Below are 12,770 nucleotides of genomic sequence, written 5' to 3' on the forward strand. Positions count from 1 at the left end.
GTACTTGGGCCCGCCGGGGGCTCTGCACCCTTTGTCCCAGCTGCCTCCCCTCCCCCGCGGGCCCTCTCCTCCAGCTGGCATCTCTGGGAACGCGGGCTCCCCTGGCTTCAGGCCTGCAACCCGGGGCGGGCGAGGAGGGGGTAGGCCCACACGTGACCCCCCCCCCCCCCGGGCCAACACGGCCCGCGGACGGGAGACCGGGGGGTGGCCGGGTCAGGGCGGGGGGCGGTGGCCGGGTCTGACCTCGCCGCGCAGCTGGCTGCCCCTCCACGAAATCAACAAAGTCTTGCGCCTCCAAACCCAGGCCCCTGGTGGTTGGGAAGGGAGACCTGTCTTGGGCAGCGGCCGTGGACGCCCGATCCGGAGGGAAACCAGGGCGATTCTCCGAGGGTGGGGGTAGGAGGGGGAGGGCTGCGGGTCCAGGGGAAGGTGGCCCGCGAGCAGGCTCTTCCTCCATGCCTCTCTCGGCCTCGCCTCGCTCCGCCCCGCCCGCCCGGCACCGAGTCCTCCGAAACCCATAGGCAGAGGCGACCCTCCCGCCTCCCCGCCCGCTCCGCGCTCGCCCCGCCTCAGCGCACTTTAAAAGTTTTCTCTGGCTGGGACGCGGGCGTCGCGAGCCATGGCTGTCTACGTCGGGATGCTGCGCGTAGCGAGGCTGTGCGCCCGGAGCCCGAGGGTGCTGGGGGCCCGGGTCGGCCTCTCCCGGGTTTGGCAGGAAGCGAGGTTGTGGGGCGTCCGTCCTCTCAGGTACGCGGCCCTGGAGGAGAGGGACGGGTCAGTCCCCAGGGATGGGGTCTTGGGGATCCTTCAGAGCCTCTCTGGGGGCCGATCGCGCTCAGGCTGGGAGGTCCTCGGCTGCCCCACCTCCGCCGGGTGGCGCACGCCAAGGAGTAGGTACCCCCCCGCACCTGCACTCAGGCAACAGGAAATGCTGGCCTGGCCCAGCAGACTGGTGGCTGCAGCTGGTGGCTGTCAGGGACCCTGCACTGACTCTGGGCTCTGGTCCGGGGCTTTAGGCTCTCCCATTGGTGGGCACACTGATGACCAGAAGTGGAGCCTCTAGCAGCCTGTCCTGAGGGGGAGGGGCAAGGGCAAGGCCTGTGCTCTGTCTCCAGGACACTGCCTCTGAGCTAGACCCCTTTCACTGATAAACTCGGGGACCTCCCACGCCATGTTGTCCACCCCAGGCCACTAAGCTCTGCAGTGTCTGCTCTTCTCATCAACTGCTAACACTGCTTGGCTCCTTACTACCTACTGGGTCTGTTTTCTTCTGTCCTCAATGCAGAGGGTGGGATGGGGGCTGGCAGGTGGAGGATGTGCTCTGCAGCAGCGAAGTAAGTTAATGCTACCTCTTTGTAAGTCTGCAGTTGTGAAATTGTGTTGATTAAGCAGAACTGGGCTCCCACTGATATGATCAGTGGTGGCTTTTACCTTCAGCACCCAGCAGAGGGAGGCCTGGGCACCAATGAGTCTGCCCTGCCACCCAGCTAGGCCACATACTAGGACTGGGGTCAGGACACAGCTTTTAACACCAGATGGAGTGTAGGCCTGGGCATGGAAAAGGGACAAGAAACCGGAAGAGGTTTCTTATCTGAGAGAACTGCTTGTTTAAAAAAACAAAAGGAGGAGGAGGGAAGTTGGAGGGAGACAGCAGACTCTTCTTGGGCTGGAGTTCAAGATCACAGTGTTTTGAACATGCTGGTTTCTGAAGATGGAAAGCATATGCCGTGCTTTCAGATCACCAAGCCTAATTTTCTGAGGAGACCCAGTGGCTCAAGGAGCGTCAGCAGATGGGATTCTGATGAAGAAAACAGTTCTCCTCTAGCTTGGTCACTCACTACCTCCCGGTGCCTCCCCAGGCAAGCTCTGCCATGGCTAGCCTGTAGCATCCAAGCCTCACCTCTGGTCTTCAGGATGCTCCTGAGACTGTGAGGGCTTTCCTTATTTACTCTCCAAAGTGAACATGTTTCATGATGCTAGGTCAGGCCACCTTTGGCCACATGGTATCCTTCCTGACCTTTGACTTTATGTGCAAACAAAGCAGACCTCTTGCCTGCTACAGGCTTACAATCACGGATTAGGGGCACCAGGCCTCAGAGAAATTCTGACTCTGTCAGGAGGAGATCCATGGATCCAGAGAAAGATTTCCTGAGCATTTGGCCTAATTCCCTTCCATGCCTGCCACTCCCTTGTGCTTAAGGCCTTGCCTACTGACTGTGGTGGTTTAACCTGATTTTGTTCCTACGTTGCTCTTAAGAAACCCTCAAGAGTCTCAAGCATTCAACAGATATTCCTGAGCGCTTACACCATGCCAAGCACAAGGTGGATGCTGTTGTTATGAAAGCCAGAGAACCCAGTCTTCCAGGAACTTGTAGTCCAATGAGGGAGAAGATAAGTCAGCATGATTACTACTCAGTGTTCTAGGAGCCATGGTGTGAAAAACTCCCGGACTTCTGTACTTTACTGTTTCTGATCTGGTCACGTAAAACCTGCTTTCTTTCTTTCTAGGATTTGTTGATTTATTTTTTGGCTGTACTGGGTCTTCATTGCTGCACACGGGCTTTCTCTAGTTGCAACAAGTGGGGCTACTCTCTAGCTGCAGTGTGCCAGGCTTCCCATTGTGGTGGCTTCTTTTATTGGCCAGAGCACGGGCTGTAGGCTCACGGGCTTCAGCAGTTGCAACACATGGGCTCAGTAGCTGCGGTTCACAGAGTCTAGAACACAGGCTCAGTAGATGTGGTGCACAGGCTTAGTTGCTCCATAGCATGTGGAATCTTCCCGGACCACAGATCAAACCGGTGTCCCCTGCATTTCAGGGTGGATTCTTAACCACTGAACCACCAGGGAAACCCTAGACTGCTTTCTTGCTGACCAACACCCCATGCCTGTTACTTATCAGATCCCCAGTTTTACCTGTTAGGAAAAAGCAAGAACTTTTTGGGTTATAGACTAGACTGTATAGATTGCTTTGGGTTATAGCCCTGGCTCCTCTACCTACTTGCTACATGACCTTAAGTATGTTACCTAACCTTGGAGCCTATGTGGAGTTTGTCACTAATGCTACTGCTTGCTATACTGACAAAGGCTTGCTCTTCTCAGTCTTTGTTTTGGGGCAGGGTTGGTCCCTGAGAACCTCCAGATGGGGTCTGTGTAGAAATTTCAAGTGATTTGAGGGTAGGAGAGGAGTCCCTCAAGAAAGTGTCCTCTTGCTTGCATCTGGTTCCTCTCATGGCTAGTTACCAAGATGTCAGCCTCTGCCAGGCCCAAGTCTAGCCCTTGGATCTGCTGGACAATCCCTTATCCACCCAAGTCAGGGATGTCCAGAGTCTTTTTTCCAGAAGGAAAGAAGAAACTGTCCATTGCTCTCCAAACCTCCTGAACTACCAACGCCTTCCCTGCTTCCCCAGGGAAGGCAGATGATCTAATCTGGAGCTTCAGGCACTCTTGGAGGACAGAATCTGATGCTGATTCCTGGTGAACCTATGATAAACAGGTTTCCTTCAGACCTCGAAAGCTGGCCTGGGGCTGCCTGAGAGGCAACTGTATCTGGGGTGCTGGAAGCACTCAGAGGTGGTGAAGACAGAGGGAACCATGGCTCAAGCCTCTCAGAATTGGGTGTGACCCTCAGTGAGGGTGGCGGGGTGCCTCCAGTAACTCAGCGCTGATGGTTGGGGCAAGGGTGTGAATGGACTTCATGGAACACCTTCCAGAGGGATGACTATAATCAGGTGGGACTGGTAGTGGAAGCTATAAAGGGATGTCCCTGTATCAGGGGATTATATTAAGCTACGAATTATTTTGGGTAGAAATCAATGTACAAAAATATGCTCTTCTCATAATCTACCGAAGATGATTAACAAAGTATTTGGTAATGATATCTCTACTCATTACTCCAGTCTAAGTGTAATCATAGAAAATAAACTATAAACGTGGACACTGGACATTGTAATCAGTGAATGGTACACAATGGTTTTAGTTACGTCTCCTGCCTTGCATGCAATCGGTATGCAATCCACTGTGGAGGTCCAGTGTGGGATACAAGAATGAGTAAACTTGTTTCCAGATACTTCTTTGCCTAAAAGGGATCTGCAGATAAGGATCACAGACCCACTGATTCAAGGCAGTAAGGGTGCTCAGTCAGAGCAGGGAAGAATCTGATAGGTTGGAATGGGATTAGGTTAGACTTCCTAAACAAGTTGGAATTTGAATCTTATCCCTCCAGTAACAGGGCTGTGGTTTGAAGGATGAAGCCTATATACTTGTATAAACCCTTGCCTGTGCTTGAACTCTTTAAACCCTGGGTATGAAGCCCTCCCAACATCCCCACATTATTTATTTATTCAATCTACAAAGACTTTGGAACCAGACAGATCTGAGTTCAAAAGAATCACTTTCTAGCTTTGGGACCAAGTTGAACTTAAGACTTTAGTTTTGTGTAAGTTTTGTTTTGTACTTGTGAGAATTAAATGAGGTCACATAAGAAAATCCATAACCCACAGCCTAGCACTCAGATTTTCAACCCACTGCATTGATGAGACTATGATACAGATAATACTTATGAAACAGTGGCTTTGCACACTCCTTCAATGACCCCAAGGCCCACAGGTTAGAGCCTTGCCTGGAGAGTAGGAGAAAGACAGTTCTAGCAGAGGCAACTGCTTGAACCAAGCTGTGGCTGCTCTGTGTTGGCGGACCTATCCATGCTTATGCTGAGTGTTAGTATAAAGGGCTGCTTTCTCCCACCCCCAATTACATACTGAACAAAGTACAGAATATAGTTTCATCTCTTGAAGGGGCCTTGCTAGAAGACTGTCCTGATAAATGACAGGTACCACTAACTCTGCCAAGTGCCTCTCCCTTTAGAAATAAACAAGCTGTTTTTCTAGTTTAGAAATCATGTTCTGTGACTCTCATTGGCATGTATGTGTTTTTCAGTTTAGGAGTCAGGTGACAGGAAAGCAAACCCAGCCTTTGTATGGCTTAGTTCAATATGGCTTTAGGCAAGTCCCTCAACCTCTCTGGACCATGATTTCTTTGTAAAATGGACCACTTGGACAAGAAGCACTCTACAATATTTCTGTGGACATTTTGTGATTTCCAGGGAGGCTGGGCTTTGAGGCTTGGATCCCTGAATCCAAGAGGGCTGTGGTGGAAGTTCGAAGCCTTAATACTTATATGAAATGTTACTTGTGCTTGAACCCTTATGAACTCATCCTAACCTCTGGACTCTCTGGTTTTCTCTAGCCCTCTGTGAGTGAACAGAAAACATTGAGGGTTTGACCCTAGAAAGTAAAGATCTAAACCTTGTATGTGGGGTTTTCCTGGTGGCTCAGATGGTAAAAAATCTGCCTGCAATGCAGGAGACGTTGGTTTGATCCCTGGGTTGGAAAGATCCCCTGGAGAAGGAAATGGCTACCCACTCCAGTACTTTTGCCTGGGGAATTCCATGGACAGAGAAGACTAGTGGACTACAGTCCATGGGATCACAAAGAGTTGAGCATGACTGAGTGACTAACACTTTCACTTTCTTTTTCAAACCACGTATGTGCCTTAGTGATGCCACCAAGGGCAACTGTTCTGAATCAGCCTTCACCCTTGACTTCTGTGTACTTTCCCCAGTAGCTCGGAACAGTGGCCCAGTGGAAAATCTGCAGCATAGATGCCTCCCGTCCCCAAGTATTTCAGGCTTTTGAAAATGCCCTCTGTCTTCTACAAACATGCATACACTATCAGTTTTATTGGAGTTAAAAACGGAAGCTTCCACCAATATAGAGTGCCCTGCCCAAAATCTTTATTGTAGCTCTTACCACTCTGGGGTTCTTTGTAGTCTGTGTTCTTTGTAAGCTGTGGACTCCATCAGGAAGGTTATGTTGGGTGGTGGAAAGATCATGGGACTTTATGGTATAATGCAACTGTAAAATGTACAAATCATAAGTGTACATATTTGATGAATATTAACAAATGTATACACCCATTACTCAACACCCCAAGATATAAAACGTGTCCATAACTGTAAAGCACTGCTATTCGGTAGAAATATAATGTGAGCCACATATGGAGTGTCATGTTTTTCAGTAGGCATATTTTAAAAAGTAATAAGAAATAGGCAATAAGTTTAATGATATATTTTCTTTAACTTAGTATAGCCAAAGTATCATTTCAGCATGCAATCAATCATGTAAAAATTGCTAAGGAGGTATTTAATATTCTTTATTTCATGAAGTCTTCTGAATCTTGTGTGTATTTAACACTTACAGAATGCTTCAATTCAGACTAGTCATGCTTCATGTGTTCCAGAGACCCATGTGACTGGGCTGCCATAGAGATAGCACAGCTCGAGAAATTTCTCTAGTGCCTCTTTCCAGTCAGTTCCCTCCCCAACCAGAGATTATCACTATTCTGATTTCTAATCTCTATAGATTAATTTTGTCTATTCTTGAATCTTAGAATGTATACTCTTGTGTCTAGTTTCTTTTGCTCAAAAACCAAGGCTTGCTTTGGGGAGAAGTGACCTATTGATCTTGACAAAAGAATTCATGGAAGTGTGTGTTATACATTAAACAGTTTAGCCTTCCTTCATAACCGTGGGGAAAAGGACATGATCTCCTGTGCCCAATATTTCACCTCTTGGGTGTAGCAACAGAAAAGTAGGCTGAGAAGTGGGGTCCTCAGAAGAGGTGTAACCAATGTGTCCGGGGACTGTCCCAGCAGAGAGCGGTGCAGACAGTGTGACTTCTAGGCCCACTGAACTGGGCAGCCCAGTTATACTTTGTGGTCCTCAATATTTTCTCATCTAAGAGCTGTTTTTTTAATTAAACATTTTATTTTGAGATAATTGTACATTCACATGCAGTTGTAAGAAATAACACAAACAGATCTCATATAGTTTCCCCCAATGATAACATCTTGCAAAACGGTGGTGCAGCAGCGCAGCCAGGATATTCGCACGGATACCACGTCACCACTGCAAGGATCCTTCAGGTTTCCCTGTTACAGCCACACCTACTGTCCCACTTCCACCCCTCCTTAGGACCGCTCACGGTCTGGTTTCTGTTCTCCTTTAATTGGATTTCATCATGTCCAGAGGTTATGTAATGGAGTCATACAGTATACAGTCTTTCAAGACTGGTTTTTTCACTCAGCATAATTTCTGGAGATTCATTCAGGTTGTTTTGCGTATCAGGAGTTCCTTTTTTAATTGTTAAATAGTATTCTTTGATATGGGTGCACAGTTGGTTTAACCATTCACCCACTGATGGACATTTGGGGGTGTTTCCAGTTTTTTCAAATAAGGCTGCTGTATGCATTCATATGGAGAAGGCAATGGCACCCCACTCCAGTAGTCTTGCCTGGAAAATCCCATGGACGGAGGAGCATGGTAGGCTGCAGACCATGGGGTTGCGAAGAGCCGGACACGACTGAGCGACTTTACTTTCACTTTTCCCTTTCATGCATTGGAGAAGGAAATGGCAACCCACTCCAGTGTTCTTGCCTGGAGAATCCCAGGGACGGGGGAGCCTGGTGGGCCGCCGTCTATGGGGTGGCACAGAGTCAGACACGACTGACACGACTTAGCAGCAGCAGCATGCATTCATATACAGGTTTTTGTGGGATTGTAAATAAGTCTTTGTTTCTCTGGGAACATAATTGCTTATAGTTCTTCTCAGTATCTTCAGGAGATTGGTTCCAGGACCCCTGCAAATCCCCAACTCTGTGGTGGTCAAGTCCTTTATACAGCATGGCAGTAGTGCAGGCAGCTCTCCCTGTCTCCTGTTCCACGTCTGCGTATGGAACCTGTGGATACAGGGGGCCAGCTAGATGTGTTTCTTTAGGATAATTGTCAGCAGTGCAATGGCTGGCTTGTATGGTAGTTGTGTGTTTAGTTGTACAGAAATTGTCTGTTTTCCAGGATGACTGTACCATTTTCCATTCTCACCAACAATATATGAGCGATTAGCATCCTCATCAGTATTTGGTATTGTCATTGTTTTTAATTTTTGTCATTCCAGTAGGTGTATAGTGATATCTTATTGTGTTTTTAATACACATTTCCTAATGGCTAATGATATTGAGTAACTTTTCATATGCTTATTGTATATCGTTTTTGGTGACATATCTCTTTATGTCTTTTGCCCATTTTCTAGTTGAATTGTTTGTTTTTTTTACTGTTGAATTGTCAGAGTTCTTTATGCATTCTGGATACTAGTCCTTTGTCAGATGTGTGGCTTGCAAATATTTTCTGCCACTCTGTAGCTCATCCTGTTGTCCTCTTTAACAGGATCTTTCACAGAGCGGAAATTTTTAATTTTGCTGAAATTAGTTTATTAAGTTTATAGATTGTGCATATAGTGTCAAGTTTAAAAATTTATTGCCTACCCCTAGATCCTGAAGCTTTTCTCCCATATTTTTCTCTAGATTTTAAAAAATATTTAATTAATTAATTTGTTTACTTATTTTTGGCCGCACTGGGGCTCTGTTGCTGTACGTGCGCTTTCTCTAGTTGCGGCAAGTGGGAGCTAATGTTGGTTGTGGTGCGTCGTCTTCTTATTGCAGTGGTTTGTCTTGTTGCGGAGCACACGCTCTAGGCGCACAAGCTTCAGTATTTGCAACATGTGGGCTCAGTAGTTGGGGTGTGCAGCTCAGTAGTTGTGGCTCGAGGGTCCTAGAGCACGCAGGCTTCAGTAGTTCTGGTGCACAGGCTTAGTAGCTCTGTGGCATGTGCCATCTTCCTAGGCCAGGGATTGAACTGGTGTCCCGTGCGTTGGGGCGGATTCCTATCCACTGTACTAGCAGGGAAATCTGCCTGTTGGTCTTCGTTCCAGCACACAGACTTCTCTCTAGTTGTGGTAGACTGGCTTAACAGTTGCAATGCATGGGCTTAGTTCCTTGACCAGGGCTCAAATCCACATCCCCTGAATTGGAAGGCAGTTTCTTAACCGCTGAACCATCAGGGAAGTCCCTCTAAATGTTTTTCAGTTTTAATGTTTTACATGTAAGTCTGTGGTCTATTCTGAAGGGTGTTTTTCCCTTAAGAGACAGGTTGAGATTCCTATTTTTTGCTGAGGACCTTTTAACATTATAGTCATTCTTGTGCTCTTGGTGGCCACTGTACAGTAAAATGGCCATCAATTAAGAAAATGACCATTCACTAGTGCTCTGGATTTTTATCTGTCACAACAGCATCTACATTTTCTTAAACACTAGGTTGCATGTTGTAGCTGGTATACATGTGGCACTCATCTTCATGGGTACATAAAAAGTTTAACTTTCTTTCAGGGTAAAATAGATATTACAGTTTAAAAGTTGTTCCCTCCTTCACAAGCATCTGCCATCTCTATTCCCAGATCAACCACCAGCCTAGTGTCTTTCTGCAAATAGCGAAAGGAGCCCCTCTACACCTTTGAGAATGCAGCCCCCATGGTGTGTGGGTCAGTCCAGGGGCTGCTGGGTTGAATAATGAATCTTGGGGTGATGAGCAAGCGAGATGGAAGAGGAGCACCTGCTTCTCATTTGCCATGAGCTAGATGTGCTGGTACACTTAGCTGGAACTGTGTCTTACACAAGGGTGAGTGTATTGACTGAGGACTGAGGCTTGCCCAGGAGGATAGGATACCACATGAACATCACGGGCAGCCTGGGGCCCTTCCTGTTTGCATTAAAGTTCATCTTGTCCTGGCCCTTTACACAACAGGTCCAGTGGATCATTCTGTCCCTCCCAGCAAGTTGTTCTATCTTTCGAATGTTGAAATACCCTTCCTAGAAGATTATCAAGCCTCTTATATTTTTTTTTCTTAAAAATTTCACATGGAAAAAAATTTTTTAACACAATCATATGATCAAATAACAAGCACCTGTGTACCTACCACTTCAAATTAAAATATAGCCATACTTGTTACACAAAACTACAAATAAAATAAATATTATGGATCAAGTTGATGTCTGTTTTGTAAGCCTCCTCCTACTCACCCCTCACTAGAGAACTACTGTCATAAATTTAATGTACATCATGTCAGAGCACGTTTTTTGCTTTTAACATGTCTCTGAATCCATAAACAGAATAGCGTATCATTTGTAAAGCACATAGAATCATGCCAAGCAAGCAATAAGTGCTCTTTGTTTTTTATCCATAAAAATACTTATGCTTTTATAATTTTAGCAAAAATTATATCACCGCGCCCTTCTTTTTTCACCCAAAAGTATGTTTTGAGATCTGTTTACACCGACACCTATAGATATAGGTAATTCTTTCTACCTGATGTTTACAAATCCATTATATAACAACATCTCCAGCAGTGCAATTCCCACGTTAGAGGGTTGGCATTTTCAGCTTTTCTAGAAATTATTCTGGAGAGGCTGCGCTGCTATGACCACCAGCAGCAACTGAGAGCTGCTGTTTCCCCACAGCCTCGAAAATACTTGGTATTCCTGAATGAGAACGTGTTTGCCACTCTGGTGGGGAAGCTAAAGTGTTCTTGCTGTGGGTTGATCTACATTTCTCTGATTACCAGTGAGATTGGGTGTCTTTTGAAATGTATTCTGTGAATATTCATATTCTTTGCCCATTTATTGTTAGATTACGTGTCCTTATTGATTTGTGGGATTTTTTTCCCCCTTTAATACAGGCTAAATGTGAATCTTTTGTCTCCTATATATAAAATGAAATTTGTAAACCCAGGCAGTTGCTGTCTCTTAGCTTTGTTGATGATTTATTTTTTTCTTAGAGCCCAAGAACCAGACTGGCATCAAATGCCTGTAAGGGGAGGAGCAGAAGCCAGCCCATGACTTGAAACAGAAGCAGACTATTGATTAAAGCTTTCTTGCTGGTGGCTGGCATGGCACCTTGCCCAGGGCAACAGTGGTCGGCCTCAGTGTAGGGGCTGTTCCTGTGTCCATGGGCCCCTCACATCTAGTCACCATGCCTCCCTGGTGGCTTCTGAAAGGATTAAGAGGACTTGTGCAAGACCTGGGGTTATTCCAATTTCTGATAGGAACAGGGTTCACCTGCAAGCTCCTGGCCCAGATCCCAAAAAAACTCTGCCCAGGAAGTAATATGTAATAAGAGGCAAAACAAACTGCTTCTCTCCCAAGTATATCGTCATACCTATGTACTCAGGTGGCGTGGTCATCCCTGCCTCTGTGGCTCCTTCGGCATCCAGCTCTGCCTGTGGTCTCTGCCTGACCCTGTCAGGACCTGCGATCCTTGGTGCTTACAGAGCCTCTGGCCCTGACTTTGATCATCTGCCTTGGAATGTCACAGAGTGCTGCAATTGCTCACAGAAGTTCCCTGAGCTAAGCAGACCGTGTTTTCTGACTAGGTACTGCTGGAAGGCTAGGCTACATGGGGGAGGGCCAACAGCAGTGCCTAGGTGAGTATAACCAGAGGACTGTGCAGTTAGCGTGCAAAGCCATCGTGCTTGGGACTAGAAGTGAGCTGGAAAGATGCGTTCAGAGGCAGCAAAGAAGATGAATCAGATACCGCAAGTAAGTCATGGAAAAGAGCCAGTGTGTGCTTGAGGGCTGGAAGGTGGGAAGTAAATGGGGGTGGTTCTCCATGGGCCTGTGGCACCATTAGCTTCAGGTTTGCTGCCCTAGGCCCTGTGCAACCTCAAAGGAAGCTGTGGATGGGCTGCAGTGTAAAGAACATACAGAAAGAGGCCCAGGGTTGCCACCCACTCAGATAGGGTCACTTAAGAAAATGAATCTCTTGCCTCATTAATAAAAAAATTATCCTTTTTATAGATACCTTTTAATAAACACACACATATTTTTGGTCACCATTTGAAAATAAATCATAGACATCATACTATTGATATTTTCCATCTTTGCCGATCTCTCCTGGTTGTTTTGCTTTGTGACATGGACATCTTGCTTACTGGGCACTTGTCTTCTTTCCTCTGTGCATTTGTGGCGGATTGGGCTATTTTTGTGTTTCCTGTGTCAATGGCACTTATCTTTTTCATGGAAAGCTGTTTGTGATTGAATGATGAGACTTTTTTTTTTACCACCTTTTATGGTGGCATCTTGGACAAGCTGCTTAACTTCTCTCTCAGTTTCTCTATTTGTAAGACAGGGATACGCACACTTGGGATGATTTGCCTGACAGCATTACAGGGCACACGCTCACTGTTTTCTCACTTCCGTAAGTTCACTGCCCTTCAGGAGATTTACCCATCTCTGCCCTTCTTCACTGAGCATGCCCATCTTTTTCATAAATCAGAATCATTACACTCCCTACTTGTCATTAAACATCTCTACAGACATTCCTGTAAATTATATTTGCAAGTAGACAACTATTTGGTGGATCCTGTTTTCCCACTGGAGCAAGGCCAGAGCTTTGCCTCTGGTAAGCCACATTCTAAATAGTAAGCAGTGTGTCCTGACCTACTCTGTTCTGCTGAATGTAGGGAACATGCATCCATGTAGGAAACTGGTTGGCTGGCCCAGCAGTCACGGGCTAACAGGAACTGCACAGAGGCCACAGAACTGCTTTCTCATCTGCTGGAACTCTCAGAAAGGAAAACTCTGCTGCCTTCAAAACTGGGCTGATTTATTTTCTCGAGTAGTTTCTAAGATGGAAATCACAAGCAGATGTGTTTGCTCGGCTTGCCCAGTATTGTTTATTAATGTATGCATGTATTTTGCAGAGAAGCAATACATGCTGCTTTTATTTTTCTGACAGGATGGTAAATACCATAGTCAGTTGCTAAATTTAGTTTATGAATTGTGTTTCTGTCAACACTGGTTTAAGCCCTAGAAAGCTCTTCTTTTTA

The 12,770-nt window shown here is 46.3% G+C and overlaps 1 protein-coding gene across 4 annotated transcripts in view; it reads left to right on the forward strand.

The window, feature by feature from the left end:
* The first annotated feature begins 609 nt into the window (after positions 1-609).
* ACSF2 (acyl-CoA synthetase family member 2) overlaps positions 610-12,770 on the forward strand; it is a 31,301-nt gene continuing 19,140 nt past the window's right edge. For all 4 annotated transcript variants that reach the window (XM_086358129.1, XM_086358130.1, XM_086358131.1 and 1 more), the window contains exon 1: positions 610-747. In XM_086358129.1, the coding sequence (XP_086214255.1) occupies positions 620-747 (128 nt within the window). In that variant the 5' untranslated portion in view covers positions 610-619. The remainder of the gene's footprint in view (positions 748-12,770) is intronic.

The sequence above is a fragment of the Bos grunniens genome, chromosome 19, assembly GCF_055505025.1.
Source record: "Bos grunniens cultivar Pamir isolate PY7600 chromosome 19, Bosgru_T2T1.0, whole genome shotgun sequence".
Taxonomy (NCBI): domain Eukaryota; kingdom Metazoa; phylum Chordata; class Mammalia; order Artiodactyla; family Bovidae; genus Bos; species Bos grunniens.